Here is a 17,562-nt window from a genome sequence, read left to right on the forward strand (position 1 = left end):
CATACAGACCACTATTATCAAGAAGATTGAGGTCCATTGCATTTAACTAATAGGAAAGTCTGACATTTAAGTCACACCAAATCCTAATGCCCTGTAACAATATGAATTTATCAAAGCAACAGTCTGTCCCATTTATAGTTGGGATTAATGAGTCGGGACTAAACATCTTCCAATAAAGAATACTCAATAGTCATGGATACACTAACCAACTAATCTTAACAAGTTTAATCACGCTCAACACCCAATTAGCAAATTACATTTTCTTATCACTGTGGCTTGTTCTATAAGCTGTCAAAATCCAATATAACAAAAACAGTCTGTTCACTAATGAACAAAAAGATCTTATAATACAAATACGGCTTCAATCTTCAACAATGAAAACAAAAATTCCATCTTCCAGTGAGAATTGTCCATGATTCCATGTTAACATTATGTTAACATTATTTAAGAAGCAGTGAATAATTATTGTACAAATGAAGGACAATCCAGTTAAGGAGAAAATATCCAAGCAGAGGTCAACTAACACAATGTAGCATCTAATCTTAGATCAAATCAATCTCTAAAATTACTTTTACTGTTCCATTCAACAGTCTTTATATTTGAAGAAAAGAAAAAAAAACAGCCATATATCCATTTAGCTTCTCCCTATAAAATCTGTATCAACGGCACCTTTCCTCTTCCTTATAGCTCCATCTACTGCTCCATATAACCTCTCTATATAATGCTGCCTGCCAATTATATATTGGCTTTACATGACTCCTCCTACTGCTTTATGTAACTGTTCCTTATAACCTCACCTACTGCTCCCAAATAATATCTCCCTATAGCTCCATCTACTGCTCCAAATAACCGCTCTATGTTATGCTGTCTGACATCATATAACGGCTTACCATAACTCCAGCTACTGCTTCACGTAAATGTTCCATATAAATCCACCTATTGCTCCATATAATCTCCCTATAAGTCCATCTACTACTCTATAGAACCGCTCTCTATATTGCTGCCTACCAATCTTCCAACCGGTAACCATGACTTTATCTACAGTTCAATATAATTCCACCTACTAGCCTGTATAACCTCTTCTTATAACAAATTAAAACCTCTTCCTATAACAACCTTCTACTGTGCTGTATAACCCATGCCTATAACCCATTTTATTAGTCCGTATAATCTCCTTTTAAAATCCCAATGTCCCAGGAGCTTTGTACACAGAAAGCAATAGCCATACGAACGTTATGTGTATTATGTGTAAAAGGTTGAGATTTTACGATTTAAAACATAATGATCACTAATCTAAAGCTAGTCTTGGAGAACCTAGTGTTAGTTCAGGTCTATGTCTAGATGCAGATGGTGGGAAATCTCTTCTTATTGATAATAAGGTACTTCCATCTGTCTTAATTTCATAATGGTTTAATCCATGACCCCATCTGCACTTAATGCTCATCCTACAGCCTAATTAGAAGATAACACATCTAACCCTAGCACACACTGGAAAATAGAGCTAACACTCTGGTTTTTTATTCACTGTATAAACCATCAAGCATGTGGAGAACCGTGACTTTAAACGTTATAGGATGCCACCTGTGCCACAAGTCAGCTCATGAAATTTCACTGCCTCTATATCTGCCCTGCTTGACTGTAAATGCTATGATTGTGAAGTGGAAACTTCTAGGAGTAACAACATTAAACCACAAAATGGTAGACCATATACACTCCCAGAGCAGGGCTGCCAAATGCTGAAGAGCATAGAGCATAAAAATGATCTGTCCTATGTAACATCGCTCACTACAGAGTTCCAAACTGCCCCTGGAGCAACATCAGCACAAGCAGTTTGCGTTAGGAGCTTCATGAAATGGGTTTCCATGGCTGACCAGCTGCACACAAACCGAAGATGATGTAAAGTATATCTCGTTGGTCTCGGGTGATATATCATACTTCACTTTCTGGAAGTCTAATGGAAGAATCTGGATTTGGTGGATATCAGGAGGACGCTACCTACCTAGTTGCATAGTGCCTAATTTGTGGCACCAGTTTGAGGTCCTTTCTTGTTCTAGTACTACTGTACCCCTGTGCACAAGATCCATAAAGACATGGTATGGTGAGTTTGGTGTGGAGGAACTCGAGTGGCCTGGACAGAGCTCTTCTCATCCAACATCAGTGCCTGATCTTATAAATGCTCCTTTGGCTGAATGGGCTGAATTCCCACAGACAAACTCCAAAATCTTGTGAAAACTCTTCCCAGAAGAGTGGAGGCTTTTGTGGATAGCCACAGAGGGTTGGGCAACTCCATTAATGCCCATGGTTTTGGAATGGGATGACCAACAAACTCATATAGTGTGATGGACAGGTGTCCATTTACTTGTGGTCATATAGTGTATTTACCCAAAGTTCCCTTAGAAGGGCACTTTTGTTTGTTTTGAAATTTTTAGATTCTTATGTAACCTATTGCTAGCTGTTTATGTAACCAAGTAAGGCTTTTAATATTATGTCTTGTTTTTGTGCAAACAATACTCTATAAACTCATTTTCTGCTGTTTACTTGAGGCAACAGAACATAGATGTCCACGTAATGTTAGCTTCCTCTAAGAAAATTTTTTATAAACTTGGGAAAGATACTCAGAAGAAGCATGTTGTATTTTATCTAATTTATAAACACATTTCTTCTGTCTATATACACATAATTAATATAGGTAAAGGACTGTACAATGATAGCCATGGAAAGAAAATTCGCAAAGTTGATAAAGATGATACATTAATTGTGTACACATTCTAATAAAAGGTATTTTCTTACACATATTATTGTAACAGTTTGAGGAGTAGAACGCCGTTGCTATACTCATACCCAGCAAAGATTCTGAACTCTTAGAAAATATGGATAGAGTAATTTGGGTTCCAAATTTCTTTATTGTAATAACTCCTTTTGCCTTCAGGACAGAGGAGAACTAGGTAATTGTTTGTGACAGCCTGCTAGTGGGATAAAAGTCCCTGTTACTGTCAAAGAGGTAACTGGCAATTATAACTATAATACGTAGCATGAGTTCAGAATAGTTGACCTAGGTCTATGTAGCCCTACCTTAATCCCAGAAAAACCACACCAGACACAAAAAGTGGGAAATATGTGTTTGGGTATATGTTAAACTCCAACACTGTATTTCAACACATAGATACATAAGTACTCAAAAAAGCCCATCAGGGCCAACATTTCCAGGTATTCATATCTGTTGATCCAGAAGAAGGATCACAAAATAACCCCAAAACACTAAGTAAGATTTTCATTCAATAGGTCTCAAAGTACAACATTTGTTCGGGGTTCCTAAGGCAGATATATCTTTCTTTGTGTCAACAATATCAATGCTAAAGTTAAGTTGTTCTAACGACAAAAGACTGTGTTTTCTAAAAAAGGAATGCAATGAAAGTATTTACTGAATCGGCCAACAACAATATCTTTTATTTTAGATCAACTGCTGGAAGGTTTATTTCGTACAAGAATTCCCAGATCATCCTCCATGTATGATTTCTCCAAACAGCAAACATTCACTTTCTAGCATGCTTGTTTTAAAAATGGTCTACCTTTATTCTGTAGTTTTAATTTGAAAAAATATATACACAGTTTATTGAAGACCATAGCAAATTAAAATTAGCCTCCCTGGGCTAATTGATTATTATCAAAATGCATTTCGAAAACATCATGTTGTAGAATAGATAGTGTTTCCCAAATGTTCCCATACTTTGGTATGGGATAGAAATTCAGTACAATTTGCGATCACTGAATGCATCAAGGCATCATTTCTGGTAGGCTTATTCACAAACAGATGATATTTCCTTTTGCATTACAAAAATCTATGCCCCTAAGCAGAACTACACATTTTATTACTTCAATCAATTTCAAACTTGATATAATCTCTTGTAATTCAAACTTTGAGTAGTTGTGCATAGCATGATCAGCTCTACCTCTCTTGATCATTTCTACCCACAAGGCCAGTTTCATATATAGATAGACCCCACTTTTCTATAATGGATCCCTATCCCTTCTAAAAAGTATGGAACTATGGAAATTGATTGGCCAGTCATGAGTTCCATCCCACCATGTTTCTATTATACCCATTACATCATACTGTTTGTTTGTAACTCCTGTCCTTTCTTTACAAGTTTAGCTCCTTGCATTTGAAGCTGCACATGCTTAAGTTATGATTTTTTTTTTCAGAGATCACCTGTCATGCAGTTTTAAGCCTTGTATCCCAAGAGCCAAGCCCAGGGGCTCCTTAACCTGCAAATTTCCACTTTGGCAACTTAGATAACCCTAAATTAGCAAGCTGTGGCCTGTTACGCTTTCTCCTATCTCCATATTTGTGATAATAACAATGGGTTATGGTTACGTCACTACTGATCCAGGCTTAAGAGATGAGGAGAGTAGGCAATGTTTTGAAACCGCCCCCCTCCAACACTGTATCCCCCTCTTGACCAAACTCTGCCTTAAGCAATGATCAGCAATCATGCTTCCCCATCCCCATCTGGTCCAAGGACACTAGGCTATGAAGGCCTTTAGAGTAATCACCCATATGCCTAGCAGGCTGCAACAACCACAAGATCTCAGAAGGGTTTGATGAATTAATCATGATGGTTCATTTGAGATCCCCTGCTGTGATTAATTGATTCCCTTGCACGAGCATATGGCTGCTACATGACACCTTCAAATATTACAAGTGTCTACTGTTGTTGGAGGGTGGAGTAGCTAAAGGTGAGTATGACCAGGTATGGGGTCTATTTTATTATCAAAAAACACCTGCACCTTGTGATCTGTTGAAACAGAAAGCCCACATATGACACCACATCCTGACTGGGGCTGATATGCAATATGTGAAAATTATATGTTTTCTGAAAAACATAGCTGATGAGATAACCAGTATCCTGGAGCATGAGAGAATACACAACACTTGTGTAAGTTTTCTCTGGACAGCTAGCATTCCCAGATGGTGATACCTGGGGTCCTTCTTATTGAGCTGACCCACCCTTTAATAGCCTTTGGTGAAGATTTTATTTGGCGAGTCGCTAAATGTGTTTACATAATGGCTCTAATACCGGTCTTGGTGGAAATCATATGATTTATAAGATACATTTGAGTCACTTGTGTGCAAACAGGGGTATCAATCAACCATAACATAGTGGTAGCAAAATCACCATCTGGGAGCCTTATACATGATCATAGAACACAAAGAGGTCAACTCCAGACTGTGTGCCCCTTCACAATGACATTGGGGCGAAAACCCTGAGATTTCCCAAGTATGCAAATGATCCACTGTAACCTGGATCCCGGTGAACTGCAAATGTTCTTGGTCAGTATTCCAATGGTGCAGTTTTGTTGATCTATCAAATCCACGTAAAATATTTATAAATGTAGAAGCTTTCTTGAAACACTATTAAGACTTGTGATTTGAACACACACAAAGGATTTCTCAGAATAACAAAATAATTGTGGATGATGCTAAATTTGTGATTTGATAAGCAGATAATTGTTTATTACCAAGCCAATAAACTGTCAATATCAGAACAATATGAATTGGGCAGTTTCTTTCAAACATGTAACAAGGAGCACAATGAATGTTTTTTGCAAACAAAGTCGCCACTTTAAGTAACATACAATTGATCACGGCAGCCATAAACTCATAAAATCAGTGTAACGAATCCTTCACATTTGTTTTCTATTAAAAAAACCGGCGACAAAGAGTGATATATGTATCGGGACTCTTGTGTATAGAACGTATGTGATGTCATTCTTCTGCGCCCTTCTGTTAATATCTTGTCGCTTGTTGAAATCGTCTCAACCCCGGTCACCTCTGTGTCCGACAGTGAGGCTGTCATGTACCGATCCCTGACAACCGGCGGGCAGCGTGGGGTAATAAAGGAGACTTAATAAGCACGCATTGGAGACGGGAGAGTACGGGGTTATTTCTGATAAACGCACTGAATTTATATAATCTGTCTCCCGTATCGCATATGTAATAAGCTGCTTTTTCTTCCTCCAGGCCTCTGCCCTTCGCAGGTTACTCAGCACTCTGGTTATTGCTGAACATGACACCCAACAAGTGACCCCAATTACCCTCAGTGCAATATCTGCTGCACAGAAACTAGGAGGTGATGTGGCCTGTCTGGTGGCCGGCAATAACTGCTCTAAGGTAGGTCTGACCTCCTGCTAAACGTCCACTTTGCATGGAGGCTGTAGGGTTATGTAACAGACAGTCTTGTTTATATCTCTTTTGGACCCAGATCCATATGCGCCTCCATGGTGACCCCCTTTTTTCTAAGAGCTTGGGGTTAGGGTGTCACTGTGTTTTAGCGCAATAAAACAAGTCATAATAACCCATAGAGGAATGGCAGAAAATGTATAAATAAAATACATCTTATAGCTAAAAACATTTTGTAGTATATTTTCTAACAGGGCCGGAAATAGGGAAATGGATGGATCATTCAAGTTACAGGCTTTTTGAAAGCATTTATAAGGAATATCCCAATTCTGTGGTTTTGATAATGTTAATCATGTATGTTCCTTTTTAGCTTATATTTTATAGCATCATAACTTTGTAGAACTCGGCATCAAGCTGAGGCTTTGTGTAGGTTTTGGTATCTTATTATATGTGCAGCATTTCAAAGCCTGCACCGTTTATAAATGGTGAAAGAAGAATGTGCAACGTTTGTCGCTACAGGTAGCAGAAGAACTTGCAAAGGTGCAGGGTGTCTCCAAACTGTTCGTAGCGCAGCATGATGTGTACAAGGGGTTCCTGCCAGGTGAGAAACATGGAAATGGCTTCCCATGTCATTCAGCACCTTTCCTCCATAGCTTGTGCATGTAGTGTTTTATATCTACTACTTTGGTCTGCTTTTCTCATATTTCTCTGTGCGACGAAATGCAATTATCTTCACCTTTGATGTGTTTCTTTCTCCCCTTCCTTACTCATAAGAATATTAATGTGCTGCTAAAGAAGCCAAAATTATTTCTGGCCCTTAATACTTACAAGATGCTTTCCTCTGGGCTGAAGGCGCTTACTACTCCTGTAGGGAGTGATATGGTTTTTACCAAAATCGGTAGAGGGGATCGCTATTACCGCTGTCAGCTGATTGGTGTCGATCCATGCAGAGATAATAGGCAAGCGTCTACGATCCATCAGCTGTCAGCTATGTAAAATCAAGTGTATCCAAGATACTCATCGTTTTGTGAAAATTGTAAAAGAAAAATGGCTGGCCATAGTTATTTAACAGGAAAGTTTATCTGATTTTAAGCTCACACGACCATGGGATGGTATTTTAATACGGCATCTGTCAGAAAACATGGATAATACTCATAGACCTACTCAAAGCATGTGGAAAAGGATCATGTATATAAGTGTTTCTGCTTCAACTTTTCTATTGTAGTAAAAACACTGGGATTTGAAAGTTGCCTTTTCGGCCAATGGAATCATGTTTTTGAGAAGAATGCACGTTATTGTTTCTCTCGCTATAATGCATTATGTATATAATAACTATTTACTGCTTTATAAAAGCAGATAATCTGTGCTACAGATAACAATGACTCTATATTTTGTTCCCAGAGGAGTTGACCCCATTGGTTGTGGAAGCCCAGAAGCAATTTGCTTTCACACACATCATTGCTGGAGCATCAGCCTTTGGAAAGGTAAGCAGGCTGTATGCTACTGCTAATGTTTGATTAGCCCTGTTGCTCATTTGGGAAGTGATGGCTCTTTATAATACAAATAAATAAAAATGTTGAATCCTTTCTTCCCCAGAATTTGTTGCCCAGAGTAGCAGCAAAGCTTGATGTGGCTCCTGTATCAGATGTCATAGAAATTAAGTCTCCAGATACATTTGTGAGGACAATCTATGCTGGTAAGAAATTAATCTGTATTTCATATAAATAACCAGGTCTAAAATAACACCCTTGACGCGTAGTAGTCAAGGCAAAAAAAAACAAACCTCCCTTGCCACTCTGTAGTGATGTACCATTTGAACAAAACTTTTATTTGTAACTTTTTTTTGGAGCACTGCATCAAACTTTAATGCTCTTATGCCACTTTTGGGGATCTCTACTACCACCAAGAGCACTCAGAATTCTGGCCTTTTACCATCAACTTTAGTCACTGTCTCTGCCAAACTGGCACACAAACCTACAAATACTGTATGTTATGTCAGTGAATCCAAATAGATAGGAGTTATTTGTTTAAAGGGACACTCCTGTGTCCCAGGGAGCCCCTTTAACAATGCATATGAAAGTACTTGAAGAAGCCAGCCAGTCAGTGGCAGGAAAACACTATTGTTGCAATCAATTGAAGCGTGCACCAGCACCCGCAATGTTGCAAATACGTAACTGTATGAAAACCTATTTGTTTAAATGCAGGCTAGTTAAATGAGTTACTTGGAAATAAAATCACCTTCTTGCTTATGATTAGAAAAACACACAACATTGGTGTGTGGAAATTGCAACATTTCTTTTATTAGCAAACAAAATATTTTCCATTGTGAGGGATGACCTTAACAAGCCTACGCAGACTTCTTTATTGTTATTGGCCTTTAAATTAATATCCGTTACTATACTGCATATATGTCTCTAAATTGCCTAAAAAGTTTGCACCGGTTGGTTTCATAGAATGGGCTCATCATTGTTCGGGAATAACTTCTTAAATAGGGTAGGTTTGGACAGGTAACTTCCTTAGGATGAGTTTCTTTGTTCAGGGAGATAATTTGTATACACACTTTTCCTGTAGACATGTTTTTTTGCATGTCTGCCTTATTATTCTTGATTTCTGAAATCTCACTGGTGCTCGTTTAACACACTTGTCTGCAACCCCTCAAGAGCACTGGGTTTAATTAAGCAAAACCATTCACTGCAACAAAGTTATAATGGAAGATAAAACTTGCCAAATACCACTTGCTTTCTACCGGTGAATATCCCAGGATGGTACTACAGCAGTGTTCAAGCGTCCAGCTGTGCCTAAAGAGCTCAGCAATTGCCAAGTACCCATCTGTGGCTAAGGGTGTCTCTTGAGGATAACAAAGTACCAACTGTTCAACCAAGTATTGTAGAAAGTCTATATCCCTCAGCCAAGTGTTGTGGGCAAAGGCCACAGTATTGTCACTTTGCCCAGGCAAGGTCTCTGTTAGGAGGGCAACTTTCAACCAACTCTGAAGGCAGAGTTTTGTAGAAACAATACAAGGTTATCGGGATCTGTCATGAGAAGTCAATAAGAAAATGGATATAGCAGTATTGGCCAAAGCTACCGTGGCATGAAATTGATACACATGTAGAACAATATGTAAAGTAAAAGTTTCTGAACTGGCAAGACTGTATAGGTAGATGCTCTATGCTCTTGTATATTGTGGGTTAACTTGTACCCATAGGTAGATATGTTGCAGTTGAGGGACTTTTTCATGTCTTGGCACGGTTTAAGAAACCTGCTATACAACATGGATGAATACAATTCCAAAAGTAAATAGTGAATAGACATTTAACACATTTTACTTACTATAAATATGGAAAATAATGTAGAAACCACCCCAACAACGTTGTCTATATTGTGTCCTTTTGTCACACAGACCTTTTCCCTGTATATCCTTACACACAGTTGTGTCGAGTACTCCCTTCCCTGCATGTCCTGTTAAATATTAATCATTTCTGCTGCTTTGGGAACTCGTCGCTACAACATACAATCCGTGTCCTGAGGCTGAGAAATCCCGTTGGGTGTTTGTTACACGTAATCACGCACCTGTAGTAATATCGCTGGATCAGTCAGCTTACACTTCAAAAAAAGAATTAAGATCTATTTTTTTTCCTTTTCTATTTAAGCTTTTCTTTTTAATGTTTTTTATTTTTTTTTTGAATATAATTAGTTTTTATTTTGTGAAATCATATATCCGGTAACAATCCCCAGCACACTGTTTCTGTATCAACAATACCCGACCAGTATGTTTAGATAAATACTCCAACTAATACAGAGAAATATATATACTGTATTGGCCCGATTATAGGCCACACTTTTTTCCCATAATTTAAATCTTTAAAGTGGGGGTGCGGCCTACAATTGGGGTTTAGCATTTTTACCTTCTCCAGGTTTTCTGGAAGGCCGGATCAGAAGACTGCAGAGCGCTTTCGGTAGTGCGGTCCAGCAAAAATGCGGTCCCCCGGCAACACGAGCAAAAACTTTAGTTCCGCGCTGATTCTTGATTCTCAACGTTGATGTAGATGAGGCAGACTGGTGCAGGAAGTGGAGGTCGCGTCTGCCACATCTACATCCACGTTGCAACACTAAAGTTTAGGTAAGGAGGGTGGGAGCCTCCTACCATACATTAAATGTAAATAAAAAAAAAAATATATATATATATTTCTTTAAAATAGCACCAAACCATAAGGGTGCAGCCTATAATAGGGTGTGGCCTATATTCAAGCCAATATGGTATTTGCTTACTTAAGATTTTTAACGTTGCTCACTAACACCCTTTAGCATCTTGGCTTATCTCAGTATCTCTGATACTTTACCCTTGGAGGCTGTGCAATGCGTCATCTGCTGTGTTCTCTTGTAGAGAGAAGGTCTCGTGTGCTCTAACCTGTCACTTTTGCTTCTGTCAACTGTGTAGATAAATCCAATACAGTGTAACAGCTAAACACCTTGTTCAAACGCCGATGAAACTGTAAAATGCCATATAGCGGGAGCTCTCTGGTGCATTGAGCTCGACTGTTTTACGGCCTTTCTGTTTTGTTGGTGATGGTCTCTTTTGTTTATGGATTATCGCAGCATTGGGGTAGTCATGTAATAGTGCCCCATTGTGACTGCATTATTTTCTGACCAAGCACCACAAGGGGCTATAAACCCTTTTAAGTGAACGGCTTTTCTACTGTGCTTAAACCATTAGAATTTGCTCCTTTTCTCAGCTATTCCTTTATCTTGCAGGGAATGCATTGTGTACTGTAAAATGTGACGAGGCTGTGAAGGTGTTCACGGTAAGAGGGACATCCTTTGAAGTGGCTCCATCTTCAGGAGGAAGTGCCACTTTAGAGACGGGTAAGACTGGGGTACATTAAGTAGGACACCTACCTCACAGCTAGACCATTTAGTTGGTTCTTAAAGGCTAAAATGCTTTCTAAAATGACTCCCCCTTTTGGTAGTCCTGTAAACAGGCAAACAATATGTTGCTACTATATCTAGTATACTAGATATCTCTGGGAGTGAGGCACTGACATCGGCATATACTGAGCCACCTCAAACACCTACACTCTCGAGTTCTTACATGTGTATTTGTGGTTATCTGAGCAGCACATTAAAAACATTTATATGCGTGTTGGATAACATGCATATAAACCATCCAACCATACAGATGCCTCATGAATTGAGTCCAAAGAGGGCTGTAAGTTGCAGGGGAGTTGTATAGTATCATGGTAAGCTGTGATTGTATTAGAAAGGACTCACCAGAATTGGTACATTTAGCGGGGCCTTGCCAACCATCCTTGCCGTATAATTTTTATAAATGACGATGAGATTTGCAGTCGGAACCACTGTGGTTTAATCTAGATAGATATACAGACACCAAGGTTTGTATGTGGAGGTAATCTAAAAAAAGTACAAATGTTTTTTCCAATGTTAGTCTCCCCCGCTGCACCGGTCGGGCTGTCGGAGTGGCTTCAGCAAAGTCTGACCAAAAGTGACCGCCCAGAACTGACAAGTGCCAAAGTCGTCGTCTCTGGAGGTAAGAGAGGCTGCTTTACATGCTTGCGTTCAAATTTTTAGCGCACCAAACGCTATGTGCTTTCCTATATATCATATATACAATACAGTATATTACTAAGGCACTGTAATCCTGTAATGGAGAGGTCTGGAAATTGCTCAGAAGTATTGTGTAACGAATACTAGGAGCAAGTAAACAACGGATTAATAATAAACTCATACTAGTAGCCGATTTCTGTATCTGAGGACTGTGTTTGTTGTATCCCCCTGACTGCGCCTCCAGTGTACCTTTATAGCCACTGGTGTGATAGATCGTGTCCTTTAGTGTACATATGGAGCTGGATAGGTGCAGTATAAAAGCGTAGCATGCTGTTGCGTGTACCTATCCTTAAAGTGCCAGGAATGATTGTAAGCCCCACTCTTTAGATAATATTTTACAGAGAGACAAACTGTGACATTAAAGCCAGGCCTATTTAACACGTATTGGTTTATTCCTGGTATATAACGTATTCCTGTCCCATTTGTAGGTCGAGGGTTGAAGAGTGGTGACAACTTCAAACTATTATATGACTTGGCGGATCAGCTGCACGCTGCAGGTAAGGTACCTATAATGGGTGTATTTATGTAAAATGTATACAATATGAGCTGTGAATGCTACATATTTAAAGATATTTGTGTATTTGTATTTTAAAGTTTTAGGTAGTCTGTATGTATTGTAAGTTGAATTCACATATCGCTTCATGTACTATATCTGTATCATCCTTGGGTAATCAAGTAAAGGTAGGGAATGTGCAGCGCTATCGCACTGTTGCCAAGTTGAAATAAATATACATTCTCCTTTTTCGTAGTTGGTGCGTCTCGTGCCGCTGTGGATGCTGGCTTTGTCCCCAATGATATGCAAGTTGGGCAGACAGGAAAAATTGTTGCTCCAGTAAGTATGTTGCATTACAGTCAGTGGCAGATTGGATTTCCATAACGTATAGTGAAGTAAAGGAACTGGATATCACAACTCTCAAAAGTTTATTTAATTGACCGGAGTGATAGTTTAATACATTTAGACATGTCCTAGCACTCCGTATTAAAATGCTGCATTGTAAGCACCCCCATAGTGTAAGTGGGCCAGGTACAAAGGCAACGGATACTCCAATATTATTCTGTCCTAGTTTCCGAAATGGTAATGTGACTTATTTAATTTATGGCCTGAACCACCCTTGCTTAGACCCATACCAGGGACCTTTCTGGATCTGACCTAAGGACTCGGGGTAACAGCATGGAGCAGCCTTCTAGAAATGGTACTGTTATTTAAATATCTGAAAAACCCAGCAAGTCTTCATGGTAATGTGCTAGCTGAAATCCATGTTTAAAAACCATTGCCAGTAAAGCAGATTAATGATTCCCATAACAACCATTTTATAAACATTTAGTTCCCTCTGTAGCCTCTGTGATGACATTTGTACATCTTTTAGAGGCATGGTTTCCCTGCTACAGTCGTACAGTAGGCACTACATTTCTGGACCAGTCACGTTCAAAGGGTGTTCAAAAGCCAAGTAAAATTTGGAAAGGTTCACTAGAATTCATGTCTGCTTTACTAACGGTGCCATTTTTAAATGGTTACCATGTCAATCTCTAAAACTGAGTGACGCTTGCATTTAAATGTCTCGTCTTAGAAGCCTAGAAAGTCTGTGCTGTCCCTTTGGTAATTCCCAGCTGTAACGTGTATAGCTGTGTCTGTGAGACGGAAGGGGTAAGGGCAAGTTGAAGGCTGCGTGGAAAGTTCTTTGATACATGGACTCCAATACTTGCTTATAGACAATGAGTCTATCATTCTGGCTCTAAAAGGGTTAATTAGCAAGATTAAAGGGGGATCCAAAACATGCTTGCCAAATTGCTTTTCCGTTTAACCCCCTGGGAGCAGAACATCAACTGCTTTCAGCTAAATGCACTGACATATGAATATTTTACAGCAATTTAATGTTTTTCCAGCTCCCCCAAGGACTTGCGAATCAATTTGCAAATGCTGTTAAAGGCTGAGCCGGATAATTCAGTATGAAGGAGGCTGTCAGCCCAGAGCTTTTTAAGGGGCTTAATAAGAAAGTAAGATTGCCCCCCACCTTCGGTTCGTTCCCCTCCTCCCATCTCCTTAAAGTTTTATGCATAGGATTTTTCCACATTCTGCTGCTCCGAAAAACCTGTTTCTGTTAAGTTTTATGGACTTTATTTGAGCAGCCTGGATTTTTCAATTTAAGATCCGTTTGAAATAAAATAGGGTCGCCTTCCATTCTTCAATTACTTCTAAGGAGTCTATTACCAGCTCATATGAAAATGTGATGTGTGGTGCTTTCTGTTGATTTATTTTAACACTAATGTCTTTAGTTTTGTTAGACAGGACAGTGTTATACACTTTTATTTGTAAGTTTTTCTTGCATTCATCAATGAAATGCACGATCGTTGGGTTAAGAAGGTCTTAAATGCTCAGGGAATACTTAGGAAATTGTTTCTAAAGAAATTATGCATTTTGCTGTAAAGAAAAGGAATTTCTGAAAGATTTAAGTAATGAAAGCAGTTTTGTTTGATTTGACATTGCTGTGATAATATCTGCCCTGTAGCAGACTGTGTTGCATGATTTGGCAGTGAAATATATTATGTGTATTATGTGTACAGACTACAGGCACATGTCTTATTTTTGTTTACCTCAACACCGCTTCTCGGTAGTACAGATTGTGGACATCTTCACATACATGTTATATGTCTCTCTGTGACCTCCTGATGTGTTTGTAGAAGCTGCAAAATGTATCGACGTTCTGTGGATACTATATGAAAAGTGCAATGTGGTGCCTGTTAAGAATGTGTAACCATAAGATGTTCGTGAGCATGTGATATTCCAAATATTTAATGTATTGAGCAGTACTTTTTTTTTTTTTTTTTTTTTTTTTTTAAGAATTACAAATAATACAATCATTTTATTACAATATTAGAGATTTCTTGATATTAGAATGGGACAGATTCTATATATATATATATATATATATATATTTATATATTTATTATTATTAGAACATTTTGGTGTAGTGCATTACCTTCGAGACAAAGGAGAGGGGAGATATGACCGAAACTTTAAATATCAAAATACAAACGTGATTGGGAGAGCGGGGTGTTTGGCATAATGATGGTAGCCTACTCTTAAAGTAATAAGAAAGGTAGCGTAAAGAATCCCCACTATTAAATAGATTTCTGCCTTTAAAGTGTCCAATAAGTTAAATATAAGCCATGTTTATCAAGGTAAAACAAACTCGTTTCTCATTCAGTCGGTCGGTAGAAACATTCCAGTGTTTTCTATGGCAGTGGCCCAAGTGTTGCCTTGGTAAGAATGGCTTTGTAACGTAACCTTGTGCAAATCTGTTTTCCTGTGATGTGGGCCTTGAGCCGAAAAGGTGTCAGTGCTGTCCGCTGCCTCCCAGTAACAAGATAAACTGATGTCCTGTCGTGTACAGCTGCTTCTATAATGGGTCATTCTGTCCTACTTGCAGGAGCTTTATATTGCCGTTGGGATCTCTGGGGCCATTCAGCATCTGGCTGGGATGAAAGATAGCAAGGTAATGCTGCATGTATTGATATGTACAGACCCTGTAGAGAAATACACAGAAATGCTGCAGTGTAAAAATATATCTGAAAATAATCCTAAATAATAAATTACTCTGAGCAGTCCTCGGTAATTATATGTAGCCTGTAGGCATTGGTCATTGCCGTTAACACGTCCTTTTATTTTCAGACCATTGTAGCTATTAACAAGGATCCTGAGGCTCCAATCTTCCAAGTGGCAGACTATGGTTTGGTAGCAGACTTATTTAAGGTAATTAATTCTCCAAAGTTGTTTGCCGTTATCTGCTGTGCTAATCCTCATTAAAGTTAATTGTGGTTATTGTAAAATTACCTTTCGTTGTACAGCGCTATGGAATTTGATGGTGCTATATAAAACAATAAATTATTGTAATTAAACTACCAAAGTTAATCAAAAAGTCTAAGTTAGAAGACCTAAGTAGTAATAGTTCACTGTCTGTCCTTTAGATGCCACATCTAAGTAAAATCTGCGTAACATGTGGGCAAAAGCTATAGCCATCGATCATGTTTGTAAATATGAGTGCTAAGCTTCACCTGTCTTGCAAATGAAAAATATACTACTAGTTTCTACGTTTTCGCGGTGAAAGTAGATTTCCACAATGTACAGGATATTATTTATTCCTTCAGAGAAGTATTTAGGAATACTGGAAAATGTATATGTCCCATGCAGTTATATTGCCTTATGTGCATAAAGGGAAAGAGGATTGCTGTTAACCGGTTAGGACATGTTTGGCCCTATGTGCCTGTTGCCTGTCTGCTCGGGGAAGCAGGTGGCGAGTGCCAGCGCTTAATGCTGTTGCTGAACTGACGCCTGCTGGCAGGATCCAAGACACGGCCACTTGCAGGATACAACATGTAGACAATTTCCTCGATAAATTTTGCAGTAGCATATTAATTCCACCTGATGGAAACGTAGATATTATAAATAATTGAAGGAATGTTTTCATCAAAGAGGAACGAGGCAAGAACGAGAGGACACCTCGTCCCCTCCCATGGGGATATTTACGCAAGGTGGATGCAATGCAGTAGTAATGGTAGAATGTAGTATTTCTAGGCCGGTGGCCTCAGTCATTGCTATGTAGGGGTATTGTCACTCATTCCAAGGTCTTCATACATACACAAAAACATACTTTGAGATCACAATGGGCAGCTTTCACAACACTCCTAAGTAGATCATGTATGATGAATATGCCACCTTCCTGGTGACTGTAGGGGTGCCTTGATTCTTATTCTAGGCGTAAGGAAGAGTGATATATGTGCATAAATAAACCATTGGAAATGAGAATTACTGATACAAGTGATATTAGACACAATACTGAAAGCTAGCTGATAATATACCATTTATCACTGCAGGACTTTGTATTGAATCATGAGACGGGACATTTCTTGTCATGGGAAATCTTGTATAGTAACGTGTTTTTACCCAGGTTTATCAATTTTGTTTATAGCCTATCTTGTTTCCTTTTTAGGCGGTTCCAGAAATGACTGAAATTCTTAAGAAAAAATAGTCGACATCCTGCTGATGTAGGGGAAAACTCTTACTTCTACAAAAAATAATTTTATTAATTGCAGTTGAAAAATGTATCTGAAAAACCGAGAGCCTAGAGAATAATACAGGTACTCACTCAGGTCATGAAATGTATTTTTTACCACCAATGTATCATAATAGTTTAATAAAAGTCTGATACTTTGCACTGGTGAGAATCTTTGTACATTTGGATAAACGCTGCTGGGTGACTCCACTGCAAATCATGGCTGGCACAAGCCCTTATGAAGGCATTGCTAATAGATTGCATGTTGAGGCATCTTTATGACTTGATCAATAGGCTCTGCAAAGACCACACTATGACCAAGCTCTTGATACTGTGCATGGGGGCCATGATAAAACACTGCCAATCTTGGAATACTTTTCATATTTTTTTCTAATCTTTTGATTTCCGCATCTGAACCAGATGAATATTTTTAGCAGGTGAAACGGTACCCCCCCCCCCCCCAAAAAAAAACAACAAAGAATTAACTTTTTTGTTCAAGTTGCTTTTATTATCTCCATATTGAGTACTGCCAAAAATGTGTTGTGCATTGAAAAATATTGCAGCATTTGTACAAAATTTGTGGTTATGATCACAATTAATTGACAATTGTGTCAACACTGAAACATACTTTCTCCCCATTCAAGATATATAAATGTCTGTGTCTGCAAATAGTAAAGAAAATATACCCCCTGTAGTACTTCTAATTGT

General features: G+C 38.6%; 1 protein-coding gene across 1 annotated transcript; it reads left to right on the forward strand.

The window, feature by feature from the left end:
* Nucleotides 1-5,856: 5,856 nt before the first annotated feature.
* Nucleotides 5,857-16,830, forward strand: LOC149298669 (electron transfer flavoprotein subunit alpha, mitochondrial-like). Its single transcript, XM_089487242.1, has 12 exons — nt 5,857-5,892; nt 6,023-6,172; nt 6,701-6,782; nt 7,583-7,665; nt 7,778-7,877; nt 10,934-11,044; nt 11,625-11,726; nt 12,232-12,300; nt 12,553-12,635; nt 15,232-15,297; nt 15,474-15,554; nt 16,792-16,830. The coding sequence occupies exons 1-12, from the start codon at nt 5,857-5,859 to the stop codon at nt 16,828-16,830; spliced, it is 1,002 nt and encodes a 333-aa protein (XP_089343368.1).
* The last annotated feature ends 732 nt before the right edge of the window (nt 16,831-17,562 follow it).

Source organism: Sceloporus occidentalis, unplaced genomic scaffold (assembly GCF_023333645.1).
Source record: "Sceloporus occidentalis isolate IW3139 unplaced genomic scaffold, rSceOcc1.0.p SCAF_31, whole genome shotgun sequence".
NCBI lineage: Eukaryota > Metazoa > Chordata > Lepidosauria > Squamata > Phrynosomatidae > Sceloporus > Sceloporus occidentalis.